This window comes from Hylobates moloch, unplaced genomic scaffold (genome assembly GCF_009828535.3).
Source record: "Hylobates moloch isolate HMO894 unplaced genomic scaffold, HMol_V3 SCAFFOLD_21, whole genome shotgun sequence".
NCBI lineage: Eukaryota > Metazoa > Chordata > Mammalia > Primates > Hylobatidae > Hylobates > Hylobates moloch.
Window position 1 is genome coordinate 19,578,588 of NW_026652296.1, and position 23,401 is coordinate 19,601,988.

At 54.2% G+C, this 23,401-nt stretch overlaps 1 protein-coding gene across 2 annotated transcripts in view; it reads right to left on the bottom strand.

Annotated features, from left to right (window-relative positions):
• PLCG1 (phospholipase C gamma 1) overlaps positions 1-23,401 on the bottom strand; it is a 38,989-nt gene continuing 15,588 nt past the window's right edge. Inside the window, exons 3-33 of one of the 2 annotated variants that reach the window (XM_032142387.2) lie at positions 15,988-16,140; positions 15,783-15,876; positions 15,589-15,636; positions 13,211-13,295; positions 13,022-13,105; positions 12,754-12,788; positions 12,471-12,543; positions 12,267-12,368; positions 11,913-12,031; positions 11,745-11,830; positions 11,549-11,669; positions 10,651-10,819; positions 10,385-10,507; positions 10,201-10,302; positions 9,926-10,113; positions 9,307-9,507; positions 9,100-9,219; positions 8,836-9,016; positions 7,767-7,844; positions 6,840-6,943; positions 6,535-6,631; positions 6,186-6,255; positions 5,446-5,603; positions 3,427-3,523; positions 3,071-3,295; positions 2,838-2,986; positions 2,183-2,297; positions 1,908-2,069; positions 1,710-1,798; positions 1,410-1,594; positions 1-1,257 (exon numbers count right to left, since the gene is read on the bottom strand). In XM_032142387.2, coding sequence (XP_031998278.1) covers positions 1,215-1,257; positions 1,410-1,594; positions 1,710-1,798; positions 1,908-2,069; positions 2,183-2,297; positions 2,838-2,986; positions 3,071-3,295; positions 3,427-3,523; positions 5,446-5,603; positions 6,186-6,255; positions 6,535-6,631; positions 6,840-6,943; positions 7,767-7,844; positions 8,836-9,016; positions 9,100-9,219; positions 9,307-9,507; positions 9,926-10,113; positions 10,201-10,302; positions 10,385-10,507; positions 10,651-10,819; positions 11,549-11,669; positions 11,745-11,830; positions 11,913-12,031; positions 12,267-12,368; positions 12,471-12,543; positions 12,754-12,788; positions 13,022-13,105; positions 13,211-13,295; positions 15,589-15,636; positions 15,783-15,876; positions 15,988-16,140 — 3,656 coding nt within the window. In that variant the 3' untranslated portion in view covers positions 1-1,214. Of the gene's footprint in view, positions 1,258-1,409; positions 1,598-1,709; positions 1,799-1,907; positions 2,070-2,182; positions 2,298-2,837; positions 2,987-3,070; positions 3,296-3,426; positions 3,524-5,445; positions 5,604-6,185; positions 6,256-6,534; positions 6,632-6,839; positions 6,944-7,766; positions 7,845-8,835; positions 9,017-9,099; positions 9,220-9,306; positions 9,508-9,925; positions 10,114-10,200; positions 10,303-10,384; positions 10,508-10,650; positions 10,820-11,548; positions 11,670-11,744; positions 11,831-11,912; positions 12,032-12,266; positions 12,369-12,470; positions 12,544-12,753; positions 12,789-13,021; positions 13,106-13,210; positions 13,296-15,588; positions 15,637-15,782; positions 15,877-15,987; positions 16,141-23,401 lie in introns of both variants that reach the window. The other variant, XM_032142386.2, reaches the window with a different exon arrangement.

The window sequence follows — 23,401 nt, forward strand, 5'->3', positions numbered from 1 at the left end:
AAAAGGACATGAGGATGATTTATTTGGCAGTCAGATCTTAAGGGGGCAGCAGAACTAGCAAATGGCCAACCCTGAGCCCAAATGTGGGCAGTAGGTTTGTGTGTGCTGAATGCTGGCTATGCTATGAGGCACCTTTGCGCCCACGGGCCTGGATCCCGGCCTCTGTCCTCAGAGGCGAGGGCTGCCTTTGTAACCTTCCCATCTCCATCCCTGGATCTTTTTACCAGTTAGAAGCTGCAATAAGGATGGCAGCTTCATTCAGCACCCAACTGCCTGTACCCCACCCACCCAGGAGGCAGGCAACTCCTCAATCCCTTTTTCATTCCTCAGGGAAAGCATATTGAGTCGTCTTTGACTTAAAAAACCTCACCAAAATAGGCTCTGCTATTTCTTCTCTTCCCACCCCGGCCCACCCCCCGATTCCTGACAGTGCCTTAACATCACAAACTAAGCCCTCTTAACACAGCAGGCAGCCCACCTGCCACTCTCCTCTCCAAGGCTCTACTCCAAGGTTTCCCTACAAGGGTGAGGAGCAGGAGGAGTAAATAACTTAGTTACAATACCATTGAGAAGAAAAATAATACTGCTATTTTTAACATGATCCCCTGTATCTTTCAGGCTGGGTCATGTTCCCAGCCATGGGCAATGTGCCCTTGTGCTGTGTCCTCCTCCTCAGGCAGGGCAGAGCCCTTCTCCATGCAGGCCCTGCATTCCTCTGCCCTGGCTCCAGGGCCAAACTGCAGGGGCATCTAGCTTCTCACCCTGCCCAGCTGTGGTTTTAAAGCTACAGGACAATGTAAACTTTGTTTCCCTGGCCCAGCAAGGCTCCTCCTCCTCCTCCACTCTTAGGAATGTCAGTAGCTCCTTGGAGTCTCCTGTGCCACTGGCTAAGGCAGCCTCTCTCTCCAAGGGGCTTTGGCCATGGTTCTGGCCCAAGATAGAAGGATCCATCTCCAGAAGACAGGGCCAGATGTGTGTGCTTAATGCGAAACAGTACAGTTTTTGCCTTCATCCAGAGCTGGGGCATGGAGGCCCAAAACAGTAATAACAGCTCATTAATGGCTTGGTTTCTGTCTAGCATTCACTGCTGGAATCCAGGCTTCAGGCTGCGAGACCCGGAAGGCCACCACAGGGGGCTGCTTCCAAAGAACCCAGTTCGCGGCATTCTACAAGGCGCACAGCACCTGCTGCTCTCCAACGAGGCTGGGGTACAACTAGAGGCGGTTGTCTCCATTGACCCGAGTCCTTCTTGGGGCCCTGGACAGAAGGGAAGAGTGTCCTTACTGGCAGGCATGGCCCTGCAGCCCAATGCCAGACAATATTACAACTTTTCTACCCAGGAGAAAGAAACACTGAAGGAGGACCTAGCCACTGCCTTCCTGGCTCTAGCACCCCTCCATCTCCCTCACCTTCGTTCTCGACTGTCAAAATGGTCTGCGAGATGCTCCTGGGAGATGCGGAAGTCCTCAAATGGCTGCTGGTAGCGGGATTCAAAGGAGCCTTCCCGGGTTCGGCCGTGAAACAGCTGGCCTGAGGCATCTGAGCCCCGCTCCCGCAGGGACGTACCACTGAAGGGACTGAGGTCACCATTCTCCTGCTTCAACGAAGCCAGGTGCACAAGAGGGTCAATGACTCCTCTGCACTTCTGGAGGCTGCTGCCTGGCTCTCCTCCCACCTACCCCAGGCCAGCCCACCCCTGCTGCAGATACCTTGGCAGGGAAAACATCAATCTTGATCAGCAGGGAGGCCAACTCCAGGTCCTCGCTGTAGTTGTTCTTCAAAGGCACTGCTCTGTATCCTAGGAGGAGGAAAAGCCTGGCCCTCAGCCCACGAGGGACAGAGCAAGGGGCCCAGCCCCGCCCTGCCAGCAAGATTGCAGGGGCACTGCCTCCAGGAATGGTCCTCACCTGTCTTCAGGCCTTTTACCGGGAAAGTAGCCTGAGCCAGGAAATTCTGGTCACTAAACATGTCTTCCTCATACACCACGAAGCGCAGAAAGGCAAATTCAGGGTTACTGATTTGGAAGTGGAAGGGCTTGGCTGGCCATACAGGGTTGAGTCCATTGTCCACTGTGAAGGCAACGACAAAAGGCTTCAGGTCACCCTGGGAGAGGATGGGATAACTGGTTGGGAGGGACTTACAGTGCCCCAGCAGGATGAGGAGGATGACTGGGAAGACTGACCCACAAACTCTGTCTTCTGCTTGGTGCTGTCATACTCAGCTCCAGCCACCTCAATCTCCACAAAAGGACACACAATACCTCGGCCATTCTTTGGCAGATGTCGGGCCCCCAGCACCTGTAGGCAGACAAAGAAGGGCCTGGGATTGTCCTTCCTGCTCCCTCTAATCCCCCCCTGCGGAGGCTCAGGCAGCATCTGTGAAGTGGAGGCAGCACGCCCTCTGCTGGGCCCCCGGGACACTGCCCATGGAGTCCCTCACGACATCAGGGACCCTAAGCTGTCCAGAGCAGCTGCTGCCTGTAGTTTATTTGAAGTCTGAGCTTTAGCCAAAATTTCCATGTGAGTTTTGCAATCTACTTCATGTTAAATCTATTACTATTTTAACACAGAAATCTTTTAAATGACCTCCCCTTAGGGGAAAAAAAAGATCTCATCAGAACAAAACAAGTCATCAGAACAAGTGACACCGTGGCTCTGCACATCCTAGATGCATACAGTGACTGCATGCTATCTTCACCCCTTCAAAGACTCTGCTCAGGCCCCACCCACCCTGACCACCTTGATGCCTGAAAATGCCTTTTGGGGAACTCAATATAAACAGACTCCAATGGCAAGCAGCCCCTTTCCCACCCTGAAGCCCAGATGAGCAGCACCCACCTCAATAGAGATGGCACATGGCTCCAGCCCGCGGAGGCTGCTCTTGTCAAAGGGGTCAAAGGCCTCATCCCGCATGTTGCTTGGCTGCAGCACGTAGCCACAGTGCCTGCCTGTCATGAAGAGGGCCTGGTTCATCTGCATAGGCTTGTCTGGAAGAGAGAGATTATGGTGTATTCCAGTCCAGCTGCCCCACAGTGCCCCCTCCCCACCCTCCTCACAGGTGACCTCCTCACCAGGGGTCTGGAAGTTGAGGGCCACGAGCTGACTGCCACAGATCCACATGGGCAAAGGATCGTAGTTGGAGGAATCCAGTCGCTGGCCCTTGGGGTAGATGCGGGAGAGCTGCAGTCGATTGTACTGAAGGAACTTCTTGCCTTTGGCCTTGTTGACGTATTTCTCAGCCTTGGTTTCCGGGAAGGATGACATGTCCCGGTAGCAAGCACGTTCTGTGCCAATCTCTGGGCCAAACAGGGAAAACAATTACAGAGCCTGCCCACCCAGGAAGTGTTGGGGGCATAACTAAATACTCTTTTTGCACCCACCAGGCCCTCCAGGCACATGCACACCCCGCCTGGGCCCTGGCCCTTACTCTCTTCATCGAAGGGAACAGGCCGGCAGTAGACGACAAGTTCAGAGAGCTCCAGGGCAATCTTCTTCCTCCGTTCCATTATCTTCCCTTCAGTGAGCTGGTGACACACACAAGGCCCTGTAGCCCCAGGCTACAAGCCCTGCCCAGGAGAAGGAAGCCCCTGCCAACCTTGGGCACGCCCACACTGCAGGTGCTCTGGGCCCCTCTCCCACCTTCCCCTGTACCTTCCAGACACCACACCCAACAGTGAATGAGGGAGCTCTGTCCTCAGCCTCATCCTGGAATCATCTTTCCTCTTTTCTGTCCCAGAAGACACATTTCCCCTCCAACCCTCTTAGGGGGGTGGGGGATACAGACTCATCACCACCCATGTTCCCAGTGACCTTCCAGGGATCCTGGAATTGGCCACACTCCCAAGTGACACTTTCTGACCATTCATTACCCAGCCTCATCCCGGGGTAAAAATGATTCTTCTGTGTTACCTGTGACTGCACTGGGGATACAGGCCTCTGGCTTGGTCTCCATCTGTGTCCTAAGGATGATCCTCACTGCCTCAGTTCCCCCAACTCAAATATAACCACCCACTCTTCATGGCAAATCTCCATGCCAAATCTCTACAGAAGCCCACTTACAAGCACCCCATCCCATCCTCTCACTCCTGGAGGACTTTCTTTCAGTGGCTTTTTTTTTTTTTTTGAGACGGAGTCTTGCTTTGTCGCCCAGGCTGGAGTTCAGTGGCGTGATCTCGGCTCACTGCAACCTCCAACTCACGGGTTCAAGTGATTCTCCTGCCTCAGCCTCCCGAGTAGCTGGGATTACAGGTGCCCGCCACCACGCCCAGCTAATTTTTGTATTTTCAGTAGAGACAGGGTTTCACCATATTGGCCAGGCTGGTCTCGAAGTCCTGACCTCAAGTAATCCACCCGTCTCGGCCTCCCAAAGTGCTGGGATTACAGGCGTGAGCCACCACGCCCGGCCTCAGTGGCTCTTACATTCAGACTCTTCCCTTTTCAGCCTAGACCCCCGGATCCAGTCCTTCAACCACCTGGTATGCCAGCACCTTTTCCTTCTAGGGGACAGCCTGGCAAGCACCCTATCCCTTCTCTGTTTGGCTTGCAGGTACCCTCTCCAAAGCAGCTACAGACCCATCTACCAAATGCACTTGGTGAAAGGGCCACCAAGTAGGAATTCCCTAACCCTTTAGAATACTTCTCTGTTCCCCCAGGCTCAGTGGAGGAGGCCACCCTTCTCCAGAAGGCTGGTCCTACCAGCTAAGCTTGGGCTCCATCTCCTCCCACACCCTGCTCGCTCCTTTCAGCCATCTGCATGAGAGCCTGCTCAAACCCCAGTCACCTGTCCTCTCCCTCAAGGACAGGCCCTACAAAGGCTCTGCTTTTGCCATTCCAGACTCCCTGCTGCCTACTGCCATCCAATGCCAGCCATGTTGCTGATGCAGCTCAAAAGTCTCACCAGGGCTATTTGCTGCTGCTGAATCCAAAGGGCACTTGCAAGTTCTTATCGTGCCTGTCTTTACCTCTGTAGCTCTTTACACAGCAGGCCCCCTCCCTCACCAGTGGCCTGCAGTCTGTCTGACCTGCCTTTCCTGGGCTTCTTTCCTCGCCCACACCTTCTCATATGGAGCTTCTCAATCCATCCCAAGTTCTCTTCCTATTCGACACCACCTCATCCCTTCTATGCCTCAGCCCCCACTCCACTCCACTCCTGCTTCCAGCCCAGGACTTCTTCTCTTAGCTCTGATCTTGTGTATCCAACTGCCCACTAAGCAGACCCACTTCAACGACCCATCAGTATCTCAAACTCAACACAACCTAAACACACCACATTGCATCTTATGTGTCTGTTTCTTCTCAATCCCTAGCTAAAGCAGGGGCTGTGGCCTATCTAGCATAGGCCATCGGCTGCCCCACTGCTCTGAGGGGGCTTGTGCTGGGAGCTGGAGGCCTCAGCTGCCTGACAGGCCCGCACACTGTCCCCCAGCAGGCTCCAGCAGAATCTCACCCTGGCATCTGCGGTCTGGGCCACTTCACGGATCTTTTTCACCCAGTCCTGCAGCTCCTCCTGTGAGTCGGCAGCAACATCCAGGGACCAGTGGGCCACCGACGCCATGCTGATGGAGAAGACGAAGAGCCGGTTGTTCTTGCCCTCAGGACGGATGGCTGGGAGGGCGAGAGCAGATAACAGCTGGGAATAGGCATCTCACCCCCTCCACCCCACTCCACACTGCAGGCACTGGCTCAAATGAGTTCTATCTCATCCCATTTCCTCCTTCCCACACCCCATGAGGGGAAGGACTACTCTGCTGGCCCATTTGACAGATGATGCTGCTGCAACTCAAGTCCCTGCTGGTTGTGGTGGAGCCAGTGTTCCAACTCAGCTCTGACTCATGCTTCTTCCTCAGGCCATGTCTCCCTCTCCACCCCATCTCCAAGCCTCTGTCACACCCCTGTGGTACAACCCATTAGGCCTGGGGATGTCAGCCAACCAGGAGCATCATCTTTGCTCTGCCGATTCTGACGGGTTCCCCAGTGCCTGGCATAGGGTAAACATGCAGGGGTCAAAGCTGAGGGTGACAAAGGGAGCCCAGGGCGTCAAGGGGATGTCCAGAGCATGGGGAGAGCTTGGAGTGAGGGCAGCCTTTGGGGTTCAGCCATCAGCTTCCTCCCTAGGAGCAGGAAAGAGATACAAAGAAGAACCTCACCCTAGGGAACAGTGGGCAAGAGAAACGGATGGGAGCTCACCAATCTGACAAGCCGGCACATCCAGGACCCCCCGCAGCAAGTCCCCTAGGGGGCTGTTCTCGTCCAAGTGCTGTGGGAAGCAAAGCCCACCAATGGTTAGCATGGCTACTGCATATGTGTGTGAGGGGATATCCGTGTGCATGGGACAAATACATCTTGTGGGTGTACCTGTGACTGCCAAATGTAGCACAGGTATATGGGAGACTACAAGCATGGCCACATGGGCTGTGTGACCAGCCCACGTAACAGATGTCTGCATGCACGTGCGTGCTTGGGACTGTGTAATGGGGGCATGCCAAGGAGAATCTGGGACTAGGGAATGCTGTTCCTCAGGTGGTTCCGGTTTTACCTCCCTCTCTGGCTCCAGGGCCACGGGGTTGACCATCTCTTCCACGTAGTTTGATGGGAACCACAGCTGCTTCTTCCCTCCGTAGTCCCCTCGCCACCTGTGGGAGCCACAGGGTGCTGACCTCCAGCAACCACCCCAAACTCCCATGAGGAGGGTATCCTTTGGTAGGGGTTCCCATGCCTAAGCCAGGGTGAGGCAGGCACTGCTGGTACACACAGGAGACAAGCACATCACAAATGCATGTCTTTGGGGCCCTTGCTCCACTGGGGCCCTTGGACTCTGGGCCTACCACACCACTAGCTTACCAGCCTCCCTCTTGCTTCTCCACATTCTGGATGATGGCGCTCTTGGTGAAGGTCAGCTCGTCCTCCCTCTGGGCCTTGTAGTCAAAGAGGGCTTTGACCGCACACTGCAGAGGTGAGAAGCACCATTCAGAGCAGAAAGGCTCTCCCTGCCATTGCCGACCTGGGGCTTCATGTGCACACACACGTATGCTTGGGCCTCCCTGCCTAGGAGACGACACTGCCATCAACAGGCCCTAGTTATAGTTCTTGTTACTGCCCTACAGGGAGGCTCCAGGATAGATATAATCAGAGAGGCAGGGCCGCTGCCAGTGAAATACCTCAGGACCCAGGTGGAACCTGAAGCCCCAACCCGGGCCACAGGGAGAACCTTGAATCCACTCCCAGGAGTCAGGGCTGGCAGGCCAAGAAGGCAGGGTCTGCAGTGGCCCTGAGTGCCTCCCCGGGACCTAGAAGCATATGGGGCCTGGATGGGACCCCATCACTCATCTGTGAAGTGGAAAGAAAAACCTCCTTCCAGGTCCCCTGGCTGTGGAAGGGAGGGGGTGAGAAATAGGGCCCAGGACTTTTTAGAGAAAAAGGCAAAATGAAAAAGAACCTGTGTAACAGAGCTCCATGAGGCTGGGGAATGAGTGGCCAGTGTGCCTCCCAGCTCCCACCCTGCTGCTGCCCAGGAAGGAAACGGGTCACCCACGGGGAGCAGTTTTAAAGGGTCACTGCTGACTTAAGGGGTAGGGGCTAGGGAGTGGGTTGGCCCTGGGAGACCTGCGGTCGCTCACCAACCACACATCTCTCACAACCTCTTGGGCCTCGGAAAACCACAACCACCACTTCTCCACAAAGACCACAGATGGCCCAGAACACAGAAATGAAGCCCCAAGCAGCTGGGGACCCTCCCCAGCTTCCTATGCCCAGAGGCCTGAGCTGTACCTTGAAAGTTGGCATAGGGTTTGCCTCTACATAGAAGCCAGGGTTGCGTCCCTCATACAGGGCCCCGTAGTCAGGCTCCTGGAAACAGGACACAATGGGATATGTTAATGCCCCAGAGCCCAGAGGTAGAAAGCAGCTACTGGTTTCTGGAGCAGCTTCCCTTTCCCCCAGTGCAGCAAACGTGCACCTGATCCACAGGGATCCTTCAATCTCAGTGGAGACAGCTTCAGAGGCCTCAGGCCCGGCCTCACCCTTCCCTTTCCTTTCTTCGCATTCTTATATGTGAGGCCCAGCCCAGGATTCTAAAATCACTCAGGTCCTAAATGCCCAAACTCCCAAGTATTTCTGAGCTATGTGCAGGTGGGCCCTTCACAGACTACCCATATTCAGTGCTTTAGTTCAGTGGCTCATTGGTTCACTGCTGAGCCCAAAGTCAGGAAGGGCCTTCCCACTTCCCACATTCCTCCTGCTGCTCCTCTCCATCACCTGAGCCCCAGGTGCCAGTGGACAACAGGCCTCTCTCCCCCAGCCAGCCCTGTCTACTGAGGACAGCAGTCTCTCAACTGATCTCCTGGTCCTAGACCCCTTCCTTCTGTCCAGGGCCCTTATCACCAGCTGTGCTGCCATGGGTCCTGACTTTTTCCCTCACTGGTCTCACCTCCTGTGGCTCTGCCCTCCATACCATCCACCAGGCGGAGGCTCCACAACCACTCTTGGGTAGCCTCATCTCATCTGCCCTAGGACAGAGTCCAGGCCAAGCCCAGGTGGATGAGCTTCCACTGTGTGCACCTCTCCCAGTGTGAGCCCCAGAACCTCCTCACTCCACACCTTGACTCATGAGGAACCCTCTGCTTATGTGCCTGTCCCCATCCTTACAGACACTGCTCAGATGTCCCCTCCTCCAAACACCCTCCTGGTACCCACACTGTGGCTCCCAGCTGGACTCAGGGGCCCTCCTACGAACTCCTACAACACCCCAGGTCTTGCTGTTACACACATCCAGAGACTGGTAAGATTCTGGGTCTCTCCTGCCTCCCCTGCCGTGCCCCATCTACCACAGCCCCCTCACAGCTGTGCCAATCTTCTCCAGTGCCTCCTCGTTGATGGGATAGCGCAGCTTCATCTTGCGGTACAGCGGGTGTTTCTCATAGTAGCTGATGAGGTCAACAAGGCTGTCGAACTCCGAGTTCCCTAGCATCACTGTCTGGCCCTCTTGCTGGACACGGCAATGCTTGATCTTGCCCTCAGCCCTTCACAAGGACAAAACAGTCACACAGGGTCAGGGCAGCTCAGACCCAAGCAAGGCCCCACAACCCAGTGCCACACCCCTCACCGGAAAGAGATGGCATATGAATTGGGCTCATTCCGCTTCCGCACCAGGAAGGCCCCATCACGAGGGACGCGCATTAGCATGTGCTCAGCCTGTGCTCTGGTCAGGCTCGCGTGGTACCACCTGAGAACAGGCAGAGTCAGAGTCAAGCCCGGCCAGCACCACCCATGGCCCTGCCCTGCCTTGTCCGCCCCCAGGCCCCTCCCTCACTCTTTGCTCTCATGGGCGTTGGTCTGTGGGACAGGCTCTGAAAGTCTCATCTCAAACTCATTACAGCGCAGGGGCACCTGCTGGTAGTGCGTGATGAGGTCATAGAGGGAGTCAAAGACGAGGTTGTCTGTCAAGAAGAACTTGGGGGTCCCAGCATCTTGCCGGGAGTGGATACGGCAGTGCTGGACTTTCCCGTTCCTCCTGTGGAAGACACAGGGTGAGGGAGGCTGGGGGAAACAGGCCAGGGCCCCAAAGACCAAGTTCCACCCCAGATGAGGGTGGAACTCAAGGAGGGAGCCTCAAGGAGGGAGGCCAATCTCCTGAGGAGCTCAGGTGTGGGCAGTCACGTGAACCGAAGATGTGGGCTTCAAATGAACCGAAGAGGGAGGGGGGGGTGAGAGGGAGAGAGAGAGAGAGAGAGTGTGTGTGTGTGTGTGTGTGTGTGTGTGTGTGTGTGTGTGTATGTGTGTGTGTGTGTATGTAGGTGAAATTATGTTCCATGTAAAGCATAATTATTGTCCTGGATCAAAGGCTCAAATGTTAACTGATTATCTCTGGGTGATGTCATGTCTGTGTACACATGCTGACTGAACATATGCATCTGCATGGGAAGTGTTACCAGAAAGAGAGCGTGTAGTCGCCCACGAAGGTCTCACTCTCTCGCACGAGGAAGGAGCCGTCAGGGGCTCCGGTCTCGATGCAGTACTCAGTGAGTAGGCGCTCAGCGATGTGACGCCCATCACGCCCTGCCCCTAGCTTCCCATGGAACCACTTCTCATTGGAGTGCAGCTCTGTGCTGCTGCTGACCTGTCAGGGGAAGGCAACAGCAAAGATACTGTGACCTTGGCCCAGGCCTGACCTGGCCCAGCCCCCAGACCTGAGCTGGTTCCTCACCTCCTTGGGCTCCTCCTCATCCTCGTTGCCCTGGTCACTGCTGGTCTCCTCAGAGTAGTAGATCTTGCTGCTGGTCAGAACAAAGTAGTGGGGATACCATTCCTGGAAAAGACCAAAGAGGGACTTGTGAGCCAGGGTTCTCACACCCACTGGCCTACCACCCCCAGCCTGGCCCAGTCCTCACGTGGTTCACAGGGTCCTCCAGGTAGAGGATGCCATTCTTGATGGAGTTGCTGATGTCGTTCTCAGAGTACATCATGGAGGTAGGCACCTCCTCGTAGGCACTGCCCTCAGCCAGCTTCTTGTGCTGTAGGGGCAACCAGAACAGGGCAATGCAGACCCCAGTCCTCATCCCACCTCCTCACCCAGGTTTAGGCCCAACAGCTGAAGCCATGGCCTGGGCAAGGCACTGAGAAGCGTGGGGCTTCCGCAATAAGCCTGCCACCCCACCTTGATGAGGATCTTCCTCTTAAGCTGGTTGGGTGAGGGGAGCCCATCGGCAGAGATCTCCACGGGCTTGGTGAGGAGTGTGTCCCCCAGCACCTTCTTGAAGTGCTGGGCCATGTTCCTCTGCTGGGCAATGCTGCAGTGGTCCTCAATGGACAGGATGACTGGGTACCTGCGGGATGGGGGACAAGCACAGTCAAATAGATTCTGCAATTCTCTGGGTCTAAGTAGCCCCTCACAGTGAGGTGTTGGGAGCCAAGGGCCTGGGGGCTTCTTGTCTATAAAAATTATCCCAGAAAAGAGGCAGGCCATAGCCACTGGTGGGGCAGAGGGGGGTTCTACAGCTGTGGCAGCAGTGGAAACCAAAGGGTGGCAACTGATGCAGTCCCGAGCTGGCCCAATTATGGAGGCTGCTCAGCAGTGCAAGAAAAATGTTTCACACCAAAGAGGCCAGGAGAGAGGAGAAGCCTCCAAAGTTAGCTGTTAGAGTCCTGGTGAGCTAAGGGAGACCAGTGACCACAGTTTAAGCTGTAAACAGAATTGAAGGAATGGGACATAGGGAACACAGACAATCTTCTGGTCTGTGAAGGCAAAGGAGTTGGCAGGACACTGGCCTAAAGAAACCAGGGCATGTTTTCTGAAGATGAGAAGAACATGCGTTCTACCGTCTAAAGGACCCATGAAGAAGAGAGTGGGCCCAACATGTAGGAAACAAAGTGTAACTTGGGAAACAACAGCTCAAGTAGGGAGCAGGTGACGAGGAGAGGCCAAGAGGAAGGACAAAGATGAAAGGCTGAGAGAGAGGGGACAGGGCATTCAAGGAGTCTTTCTGCCCTCTGTCCCTCTAGAATGAGAGACCTGGAGCCAAGTTAACCCCTGGGTCATCTAGCCTCCGACTCACTCTGAGGCCACAAAGGCATGCTCCTTGATGGTGAGCAGGACATCTGAGAACTTGATCTTGGTGGTCAGGGTGTGCCCATGGTAAATAACTGGCATCCCATCCGGGCCGTCCCAGCAGTCCACTGGGGAGCAACATCACCATGGTCAAGCGGGCAAGGCCTCCCATCTTCCCTCCCCCAGCCCTGGACCCCACGCACACTCAATGCAGCGACAGCCCATCCGCAGGCAGCGAGCATAGGCTTCCAAGGAGGACTCACTGGAGAACTGGTCCCCGGTCAGGTACCTGGATAGGCAAGGAGAGGCAGGTATGGTCAGATGGGCCCTCCTGGGAAGAAGCTGGGTGGGCCTGAAGGAGCCACACTCACGTGTTGTGTGAGGAGGAGATCCAGTAGTGGGAAAGAGGGTTGTTCATGGTGTCCGGGCATACTGCATCCAGCTGTGAGTTCCACACACTGTTCTCTTTGGAGAACAGGAAGGTGACAAACTGTCCAGGAACATGTGGAAGGGAAGAGAAAGTGAGTCCCTGCCCTGTCCAACCCGAGATGGTAGATTGGGGGTAGGAGAGAGAGTGCTCTGTCCCAACTGGGGGTGGACAAGGTGCACAGTAGGTAGGAACAAGGTGGCATCCCTAAGGAGCATCTAGCTCCTGGAGCCCAGGTGGGGTTCTGGTCACCCCTACTCATTCTCTTGACAAAAAATGGGTGAAACATCGGGCTTACCTCATCCAGGAAGAAGTATGGCTCCTCGATCTCTCGTAAGGGGTCTCGGAGGAAGCTGAGCATGAACTCTTGCACCTGGAGGCGATCAACAGCCCACAGCTCCTGATGGGGTAGGGAGGGCAAGGGATGAGAGAAGCCTCCAGTCAGGGATGAGCCCAGCCCCTCACAACCTGACAGCCTGGGCCAATGTCAGCCCAGCCATACCCCCTGGTAGTCAAGAAGGAACTGCTGGAACTCAGGAAGGGACACTCGGCAAAGCTCCGGCCGCTCCCCAGCCCTGCAGGTAGAGAAGGTAAGCTAGCTAGTATGGTCAACAGACAACAAGGTGCCCCATGGAAGGCAGATCCCAACTCCCAGCCAGCACAGCTTCCCAGAATGGTCCAACATGGTTCCCTACTCCCACTGCCTCCCACCTGGATCAAGAATCGCCCAGTGGAGAGATGAAGGGGGCCCAGGGAAAACCCTACCTCCCCACTCCAAACCAAACCTCAGAGTACTGGCTTCCAAGAAGGGGAGGTCCATCTGCAGGAAACAGAACCTGGTCAGGGCAAGAGCCCCTGGGAGGCCATGTGGGAAAGGGGCTAGTAAGAAGGCAGGCTAGAGCAGCAGATGGGGGCAGGCCTCAAGAGGAGAAGAACTGGAGAAATAGCACCCAAAAGCCCCTAAGCAGGGCAGCAGGGCTGAGGCAGGCAGAGCTGGGGGGTGGGGTGGAGGAGCAGGGGCAGGGGTTGAGGGAGGGCAGGTGGCTCATGCACCGTCTTCTGGGCGCTGTACATGAGGCTGCGGTACAGCTGAGCAAACTGCCCGTAGGTGATGTCCCCGCTGCGCTGCTCCAGGTCCTGCATGGTATAGAGCAGGAGTGCCAGTCAGGCAGTCAGGCCCCCAGCTGCAGGGCTCTTGCCTTCCCCTGCCCCCATCTACAGACAGCCCTGGGTGGCACTTACCGTCAGCCGCTCTCGGAGGAAGCGCATGTTGGGGACCCGGTAGTTGACCTGGGACAGCATGTTCTTCAGGTCCTTGGCTGATATACTGAGAAAACAGGGACATCCCCAATGGTCTCATCCAGCTTCTCATGACCTCTGACCTGTAGGTCGAGCCCACCTGGGGCTGGACAGGTAAACAACACTATTCTGGGAACCTGGAGTCCTGAGGGCAAGACTGGATCAGAACCCATGGGGTGACCAAGGTTAGTCCCTTCCTTTCTTTGGACCTCAGTTCCTCATCTGAGCAAAAAAAAAAAAAAAAAAAAAAAAAAGCCTGTAATTCTGGCAAGGAAGATGTGAACAGATTCAGTAAAGTGGGTCAGGCATGGGAGGAAGAAACACCACTCCTCCAGGCCTCCCCTCCCACCGGCACTGCTCGGGTCTGTGCCAACGTGGCAGTCAGCCTATCCAAGACAGAAGGCAGGGCTCACTCACAACTTCCCTGTTGGGGGCAGCACGGCAGCAGGTCCCTACCTGCTGCCCACTGGGATGCTGGGAGTTTGGTCCTCAGAACCCACTAACCCATGAGAGGGAGGAAGGAGGAGGTGCATGCTCCACCAAATACAATGACTGGCAACTGGCACCTCCTGGGGCTAGACAGGGCCTGGCTCCAGGAAAGAAACTCAGAGAACAAGCGCCCCTGCTCTCCAGGGGTGTCCTGCCCAGGATGTGAGGCTGGGGACACTGCTGGACCTGGCAACAGGATGGACAAGAAGGGGGAAGGGGGAGCTTTCTCTCCCGGAAGGTGGTGTCAAGGAGGGGAGGGGAGGGTGGGACCACCTCCTCTGGGCCCCAAGAGCCTGGGAGGAGGCACCAAAATTCCCCGAGGGGGCTGAGCGCCACACTGAGTGGATCAAGCACCGCGGAGGGAGGGCTGGCTCTGTACAGGTGCCGCCTCCTCTGATCCTCAGTTACCCAGGAGGTAGGTGCTATCAGGGTCCTTGTTTTCCAGTGAGGAAACAGAGGCCTTCTGGTTGCAACTGCCTGCATCACCAACCTTGCCCTCTGTGGTCTCTTGCCCATCAGCGTACAAACAGCTTGTTACTTCTTCCACCAAAAACACCTGTCTTGCCCCTGCTTGGCTCTCCAGCTGCTGCCCTCTTCTTTGCTCCCCTCCACAGCAAAACTCCTTGCAAGCGTCATCTTGCTCCCTCTCATTCCCTTGAGCCCCTCACCACTAGGCTGATACCGCTCTTCTCACCATGTTAAATCCAAGGGTCAACGGTCAGATTTCACCACTGTCTTCTTCCTTGGGCTGCCAGAACTCAACACTCTGGGGGTTCTCCTCTTACCGCACTAGTTGTCCCCAACCCCTCCAATCTCTAATATGGGGGTGGTCTGGGATCAGCCACTGGACCCTGCCCTTTTCTTGGTCTGCTTGCCCCCTAGGTGATCTCACCCAGCCCTGTGGCTTTCAGTGTTATCTACATACTCCCAAGTTAAAATCTGTAGCCCCCACTGTGTATGTACCTAAACTTACTCTAACCACCTGCCTACTCAACGTCTCTCCCTGGACAGCTAATAGGCATCAGAAAACTTAACCTGCCTCAAACTGAACCCCTGAGCTTCCCTCCAAATGGGCTCATCCCATGATCTTCTCATCTCAGTCAATGGCAACTCTGTTTTCCAGTTGCTCAAGCCAAAGAGCATACTACTATCCTCAATGCCTCTCACACCCCAAAATCAGTCTGTTAAGGACACCCCAAAATCAATCTGGCTCTATCTTCAAAATACAACATGGCCAAAATCCAGCCACTTCCTACCATTACTATCATGATCCAAGCCCTCTCATTTTTCACCTGGAGTGTGGAAACAGCTCCTAACTGAGCTCTCCACACAGCAGCCAGAGTGATCCTGCGTAACCCAAGTCAGGTCACATCACTCGTCTCTTCAGAACCCTTCCATGGCTTCCCATTTCTTTCAGGACAAAGGACCTCACCATGGTGCAGCACCCACACCATCTGATCTTTGCTCCCCCTTCTCTCCTTGGCCCCTCTGGCTGCCACACCAGGCCTCAGTGCCAGAGTTTCAGGGCACCCTTCACACACTACTGGCCACCCTCACCTCCAGGACATCCAAAGCCAGTTCTACACATCCAGTCTCTGCCCATAGCAGCAGGGCATACAGCATGTGGCTGGCTCCTCTCACCAGCTCACACCAAGGCCACCAGAGGACTTTGTGCAGAAAGCTACCTGTGGCAGAACCTTCTGCCCACCCTCCTGGCCCCACTTAAGGTCCCCTGGGTCCTCTGGCTCTCCAGGCAGCTACTTAGAGGCCCGGCTAAGGTTCTGGATGCCCATCCCCACCCTGCTGGGCTAGAGCCACAGCTCAGTACTTACCGATCCTCACGATTCCGATCCACTGAGTAAAACTGCTTCCGGAGCCACCTGGAGAGAGAAGCCTGAGGTGAGGGCCACTTCTCCATCTACGGCCAGGCCTGGGAGATGTCTGGGCACACAAAGGTCTGCCTGCTGTCCCTGTCCCCCTGGTCTCTAATGCTCCTAGCCCTAACCCCTTCAGGAGTGGTTCTTACCTCTCTATCTGCAGGGGTGTGGGTGCCTGCAATGTATCCTCCATCAGCCAAGTTAAGCCCTTGATCCACATGTTCACTTCATCCTCAGATGTGGCTGTGAGCAAGGTATCAACAGCTGCCCCAAGGGCACATATCTCCCACTGGGCAGGAGCCAGCGGGCATTCCCCTAACTATCCTCTACCTCCTCCACCCCCTTGACTCCCACCTTGCAGGCTCAGCGTTTTCAGGCGAAATTCCATTCCATAGAGAATGACAAAGCAATGTGACTGGTCCGGCCGGAAAGCTGGGTCCTCTTGATAGCGATCAAAGTCCCGTGAGGTCTTCCCCGGGCGGATCTCCTTAATTTCGCGAATATCAACTAGGAAGGTAGCAAAGAGACCAAGATCAAGCTGGGGTCTCCCAGAATCAACACCGAAAGGAGGGCAGCCTGGTTTGCTCATTCTTACACTCTCTCTCAGGGAGGAACCCCAGAGGCAGAGCCAAGACCACTCAGTCACTCTGGTAATAAGAGGGCTGGGTTGAGTCCAGGGATAGGCCTTTGCTAAGTAAGGGCTGAGATGTCAGAGAGGGCTATATGGGGGAAAGGCAGTTCTGTGGGGTGTCCCTTCCCTATCTTTGTTCCCTCACTGAGACATTTTGACCTGCAAAAGAGCTAGACTCCAGAAGGAGAAATAGGGACCCAAGGCTGTTAATTAGGACCACTTCCTGACACAAGGTACACACAAATCAAATCATAAAGTCCCAGAGGCAGGGCTGGGTAGGTCAAGATGGGCCTCAGGATCCCTGGGAGAAAGCAGGCTCTGGCCCAGAGGACTGGTGCATCCCTGAAATGCCTAACTGCTAAAGACATCCCCGCACAAGTCTCAGCAAGGGGCCTAATCCCCACCCCATCCCCCGACCAAGGCATTGGCTGTCCAAGAGCAGCAGCCATCCTAGACCCAGACCACCATTTTGCCTGTGACCATTTCCTTATCTTAGCTATCCTAGGCCGTTGCATGCTCCCCTGGCCTTCACAGGGCATAGTCAGAGAGGTACACGGGCTTGAATAGCAGATGATCTGCCTCAGCCACTAAAACTTGAGAAAATGACGAGTAACCATTTAACTTCTCAGAGTCTCAGTTTTACCATCTGTAAAGCAAAGGGCTTGATTGAGTTTCTCTAGAAGGCAGGGTGGTAGAAAAAACATGCACGAGCTCTGGGTGAGACTGGCTGAACTAAAATCCTAGCTCCACCTCACATTAGTTATGTGATCTCAATAGTGACAGCCACTCTGACCTCACTGCTACACTTGTGAAGAGAGTAACATAAGAGTAACACAATAGCATCAGAAAGATGTTGGTAAGATCAAAAGTCCTAACAGCTAGAAACACCCAGCACTATATGTGGGACATGGAGGGAGCCCATCCAATGGACTCCTCTGCTCCCTCAGCAAAGGTGCACAGGCTCTGACACACTCTCCAGCACAGGGAGGGGCTGCCCGCTGGCTGGAGGGCAGACATTCCAGCCCAGAAATCACCGATTTAAGGTAGATTAGGTCAAAGGAAAAAAGCTTGGCTTAGCCAACAGCTATGACTTTCTTTGAGTATTCCCCAAGCTCTGAAGCCTTTCAAAATTAGCCGGGCGTGGTGACGGGCGCCTGTAGTCCCAGCTACTCGGACAGGCTGAGGCAGGAGAATGGTGTGAACCCGGGAGGCGGAGCTTGCAGTGAGCCGAGATTGCGCCACTGCACTCCAGCCTGGGCGACAGAGCGAGACTCCGTCTCAAAAAAAAAAAAAAAACAAAAAAAACATGCGTTAAACCCAGACTGGCCTGGTAACTTCGGAGCCAGATGCAGTGCCAGCATTTGCCTGGCCAACCTCCACCCCAGGAGCCCTTCCAGCCCAGCTCCCCCAGATGCTCTCTTCCTGTCCCGTCCCTCTAGCAACTGCCACAAAACTCCACATCTATCCCACCTGGAACAGTGGGCATTGCTTCTGGCCCTAACCCTAGCTCCCCGACACATTTCTGGTTCTACCTGGAAACACCTGTCCCCTCAGCAAACCCCTCCAGCCTGTCCTCTAGCTGAGAGTCCTGCCTTTTCTGCTGTTTTCTCTGACCCCTGGTTCTCACCAATCAGCCATCCTTCCCCAGTCTTCTGGCTCTTCATAAAACATTATTCTGACCCCCCTAGACCTCATTCAAGCCCCTCCCGAGGCTGCCCACTGACAGTCTAAGGAGAACAAACAACAAACACCTTCTATGGCCTTGAAGGCTCTTTGTGACAGGGCTCAAGAATTTACCTCTCCAGCTTTTGCCCTCTCACCCTCTCTGCTCCATCCATACTAAGCCACACCAAGGGCAAGAATAGCTGTTGCTTCCCATCCCTCTTTCATCTTGATTCCTAGTCTGGAAATGTCCACCTCCCAGGTTTCCTTCTCTTCCACCAAGAGCCCAACTGAGAAGTTCCTTCCTGTGATACTAATACACTTGACGCCTCGTGCATACAAACATGTACGTACATTGCTCACATACCTAAGGCCAGGCAGGGCCCCTCCAGGGCTTGCTTAATGACTCAATGAAGAAATGAAAAAGGCAGGTACACAGGCAGAAGGAGGGAAAACCAAATAGGGATGGGGAAAAAAAATGAATAGTTACACTCGGGTAGAAACAGGGGCAGGGAGAACTGGGCCATAAAAGACCTAACCAAGAACACAGGGCTTCCAAGGACAGAAGGAGGAGCTTCCATCAGGGGAAATGGCTAGATCAGAAACTGCAGAACAACCACAAACTCTGCCTTTTGAAACAGAAACCAGTCTGCTCTTCCGGTGTGGAGCTGCTGTCATCTCCCTCCCACACCTTCTTGCAAAGGTGAGTGTGACTGTACACACGCGCGCGCGCGCGCACACACACACACACACACACACTTTCAACAGGCCTGTACTCCTGCACGTATTTCCATTGAGATCAGTTGAAGGCAGAACAGGTGACTGAGATAGGGACCAGGTAGGCACCGCGCAGCTCCAGGCCAGGCATCCAATGCTCCCAAGTTCCTGTTGGCCACACCTGGTCCCTTGTACTGTCTTCCATAAGAAGGCACCAGCCTGGCCCTGGCAGCACAGTGAGATGCTCTACTAGGTTCTTGAAAGCCACATCCTGTGCTACCTCCCAACCTCACCCTTCATCTTCCTGCCTCCCAGAACAAATATGGCAGCATCCTCTTTCCTGAGAGAGCCAGAGCTGGTCCCCAGGAATTCACAAGGAGACTCCCCAGAGAGGAATGGCCTCTGCCCTTGTTGCAGCTGACAGAGAGACTGATCCAGTCTGGCACAGTCTGGGTCAGACCTCCCTGCCATTAGTCAGGAGGGCAGGAAAAGAGACCTTCCCAGAACTTAGGAGCTTGAGAAGGGGAGAACTACTTAGGGGAGTAGGAAAGTCACACCTTATACCCAAAAATCCATGACCTAGCACTCCTCCCCAACTCAGAACCATGAGAGAACAACATTCAGGGGAACTCTGGGGAAAAGAAAAGCCAGGGGTACGAAGAGGCCGTCACTATGAAGAAGTTGGGGCAGTGAGGAGGAACTCTTTGAGAACAAGGGCAGATCCCACAAGTAGCAGCCCAGAGGCCTGATGTATAGCATGATGACAAAGGCCTAATGCCCAGGCTCGCCTTGACCCAAGAGGGCACAGCCCAGCCAGCACAGCCCATCAGGGCTGCAGCGTATTCATTCTGCCCAGCACCAGGTCCCCAGGCCCATGGTGATGGCTGCCCAGGCTTCAGAAATGGCACCATGTACCCAAGCCCACAGTGAATGCTGCCTGGGCTTCAGGAATGGCCCGGGCATTACCATTCCAAATGTGGCTATGGTAGACAGTGACAAGATAAGCCGCTTGGGGCAGTGAGGGGGATTTAGTCCTTTATATTTAATCGTTCACAAACTCTCATGAAGAAACAGACTCAGTCTTTCTTAAGGGGCTCTGAAGTAATGAGGGACCACACACACCTGTGCCTGGACTGTATATCACATGTCAGCTCTGAGGACTGAGAACCTTCTCATAAGCCAGGCTTCCTGGTGCCCCAGGCAGAATCCTGGGGCCTTGCTCTGCTCCCTGCCCTGGTGGAGATCTGCCTTCTCCTGCTCTTTCAAGAAGCCTTCCCTGACCATCCCCTTCCCAGCTTAGTGAGGAGAACCACACAGCTCTTAAATTCTAGCTATCAGGCCCTGGCAGTCCCTCACTCTTTCGGTCTCAGCTTCCCCATCAGAAAACTGGAAATTCCTCTTACCTCACATGGTTGCTGTGAGGGCCATGCTGGGAAGTGCTGGTAATAGAGAAGTCTGGAGACAGCCCACCTGTCTACCTGTGTGCCTAGTGTCATTGACATGGAGCCTACAGTAGTGGAGACAAATAAGGCTACTTGCCAAGGCCCCACTAGGTGCAAACCCAAACTTAGGTGAAATAAAGATGGTCCATGAAGAGAAGAATACAAGCAGCTATTTCCCCAGCTCAAAAAGAAGCCTGGTAGGGATGGGGGCATTGTATGGGGAGAAGGGGCACTCTTACAGACTTGTATACAGATAAGCATATGCAGACACGCTGCTTCCTGAGCCTGCAGTGCCCCACCTACACACTCACCAATAGTCTGAGGCACATGCATCCCCAAAGATCAAGTTTCAAATCCTGGCTCCAAGTATACAGCTAGGCCTTGGCAAGTCTGCAGTCCTCTCTGGTCCATCATAAGGTGAAGGCTTTCGTGGGAGTAGACCCGCAACAGACCCTTACATGTAGGTACACTACCTCACAGATACCCACATACGACGGTCAGCCTTGGCCTGCCCTTACCACGCCCAACCTCGGATTCATGTGTGTTTTGTTTTCTGGGCAGAAGGAAATGTGCCTGCTGCCTGGCACCTGGGGCCAGCTCTAAGCATTAAGGCAAAATGCCACAAGACTGAATTTGTAAAATAAAAGCTTATATGACGAGGCCAGGGAGACTGGGAAGGGCAATGTTCCTTTTCCATCTCTTCCCTCTTCTCCCCTCCCTTCTCAGCCCGGGGACAGACTCCTGGCCTGAGACCACAGAGATTTAGAGACCAGCAGTTACTCAGAGTGGAGCTTCTGGGCCATGCAGTCCTGGACAGCATCCACCTTTTGGACATGACAGTAATGGCAGTTGCTTTCCCTTTAAAAGAGGAGACTGTTTCCTCATCTGAGCCACCCTATGCCCAAGCACTCTGGGAGCTGTGAAGCTATACAACCCTCAGGGCCAGCTGAGAACCTGCCTCTGCAGGAGAGTAAGCCCCCACCCTGGGACAGCACCCAATCCACTGAGTGGGGAGAGAGGGTGCTGTCGAAGGAACAAGCTATATGGCGGGCAGCCAGTCTGGAACCTGGGAAAGGGAGAAGACAATAACCACAGAGGACCCATCTGTGTGCCTGGCTCTTCTGAAGGTAGGGCTGCTTCCCGTCTTTGACTCTTGCTCCCACCCCGACTCCCCCGAGACATCAGGCCAAGTCGCAGGTCTGCCACCAGCTCTCTTCCTGTCCAGTAAAGTGGGATAACCACCCTGTCTGGCCACCACGAGGATGTGCATAAGGGCAGTATTCCTGTTGCCCTGGCAGAGTTCAAGGACAGCAGGAACCCTAGGGAAGATAAAGATAAGAGCAAAGGCAGGGCTCCTCAGAGCACAGCCAGTGAGAGCCAGCCAATCCTGCCCTAGGGGGCAGACACATGGCAGGCCCTAGAAGGAGGAGAGGGAGCCCAATCATCAAATCCAAGACCCTAAATTAGACCTAAGCTTCTTGTTGGAACCTGTGTCCTAGTATCCCCCGTGCTCAAAAAAGCCACTTTCAAATAGCCCAACAGACAGAGGTCCCCCAAATTTATAAGCCTGTTAACCACTCGTCAGGCAAAAAGGGTGTAGAGAGGTATTATGAGCAAAAGCACTGGCAAGGTGGGCAGGCCTGGACCCATCTCTCTGAGCCTCATTTTCTTCATCTGCAAAATAGAATCACCACTCCTGGCACCTCCTTCATTGGACTACAGTGAGATGCCAACGAGGTAAGAGATACAAAAGTGATTTAATCAGAAAGGGATAGGAGGACATACTGAAAACTAATCCCACCAAATGATGAAGATATGGCCAAGAAAACCATAACAAAAAGTACCCCAAATTTCTGAACATGAAACATGCTTTCACCGAAATATTTCTCTGGGTCTGGGTGTCTCGCTCTGTTGCCCAGGCTGGAGTGCAGTGGTGCAATCTCGGCTCACTGCAACCTCCGCCTCCGGGGTTCAAGTGATTCTCATACCTCAGTCTCCCAAGTAGCTGGGATTACAGATGCACACCACCATGCCCAGCTGATTTTTGTATTTTTAGTAGAGACGGGGTTTCACCATGTTGGCCAGCTGCTCTCAAACTCCTGACCTCCGGTGATTCGCCTGCCTCGGCCTCCCAAAGTGCTGGAATTAGAAGCATGAGCAACCATGCCCTGTCTGAAATATTTCTCTTCAGAGAGGGTTTTCCCTTTATAAAGTGCATATGCTCACTTTAGAAGGCTGAGGCAAGAGGACTGCTTGAGGCCAGGAGTTCAAGACCTGTCTGGGTAACAGAGGAAGACCCCCCACCTCTGCAAAAAATAAAAATTAAAAAAACTTAGCTAGACATGGTAGCACATGCCTGTAGTCCCAGCTACTTGGGAGGCGGTGGGAAAGATCACTTGAGCCCAAGGGTTTGAGGCTGCAGATGAGGAGGAAGCTCTATGAGCTATGATCACAGTACTGTACTCCAGCCTGGCCAACAAAGCGAGATCCTCTCTCTAAAAACACAAAACAAAAACACAAAACACAAAGTGTGTAAGCTAATTAATGTAAATGGTAGCAAAAACTATCCATTTAAACGTGCATGGAGTAAAGAAATTTTGTAACTTAAAAAAACTGCAACTTATAGTAAATATGAAAGGGCTCTTTAAAATCTAAAGAGCTTGAAAGAGGTAAGCGAAGATTTCCTGGACAGGTTCCTTCTCTTCTGGGGGTTTTTACTACCCCTACCTGTGGGCTGTGGACCCCAGAACCCCTCAAGGCCTGTGTGCCCCGCTCTGCAGAGGGCACTGGAGGAAGGCAGGGAAAGCCCAGCCCTCCTGAAAAGGGTCCAAGTCCAATTAACACAACACAAGACACCAGCCCATGTCTCCCCATACTCCTTCCTGCCTCAGCCTTTGCACAAGCCACTCCTACCTCCTCACTTAAGCCCCCACCAGGCCCAGGCCAGGGGCACACTAGGTGCCCCCTCCTCTCTTGTGTGTCACCACTTGTCACACCTGCTGGTGCTTCCCTGGTGTCTTAGGCCACTGGCCTATGAGCTCCTCCAAGGAAGAAACCACATTTGACTCTTCTCTCCATTCCCTACCAGTCCAACACAAACCCAGGGCCTGGGGAGGCCTCAAAATGTTTAGAGTACTTAAGAGCAGAAGTAAACACATGGGAGTTAGATTCCAGAGCTAATTATCTAACAGTTAGCAAAGGCCACAGATGCTCAAAGATGGTACCAGAAAGATGGTATCAAGGATGGCTTCCTGGAAGAGGTGGCACAGTGGGCCACAGAGGCTGTGGGGCTACAACAAATACTGAAAATGCAGTG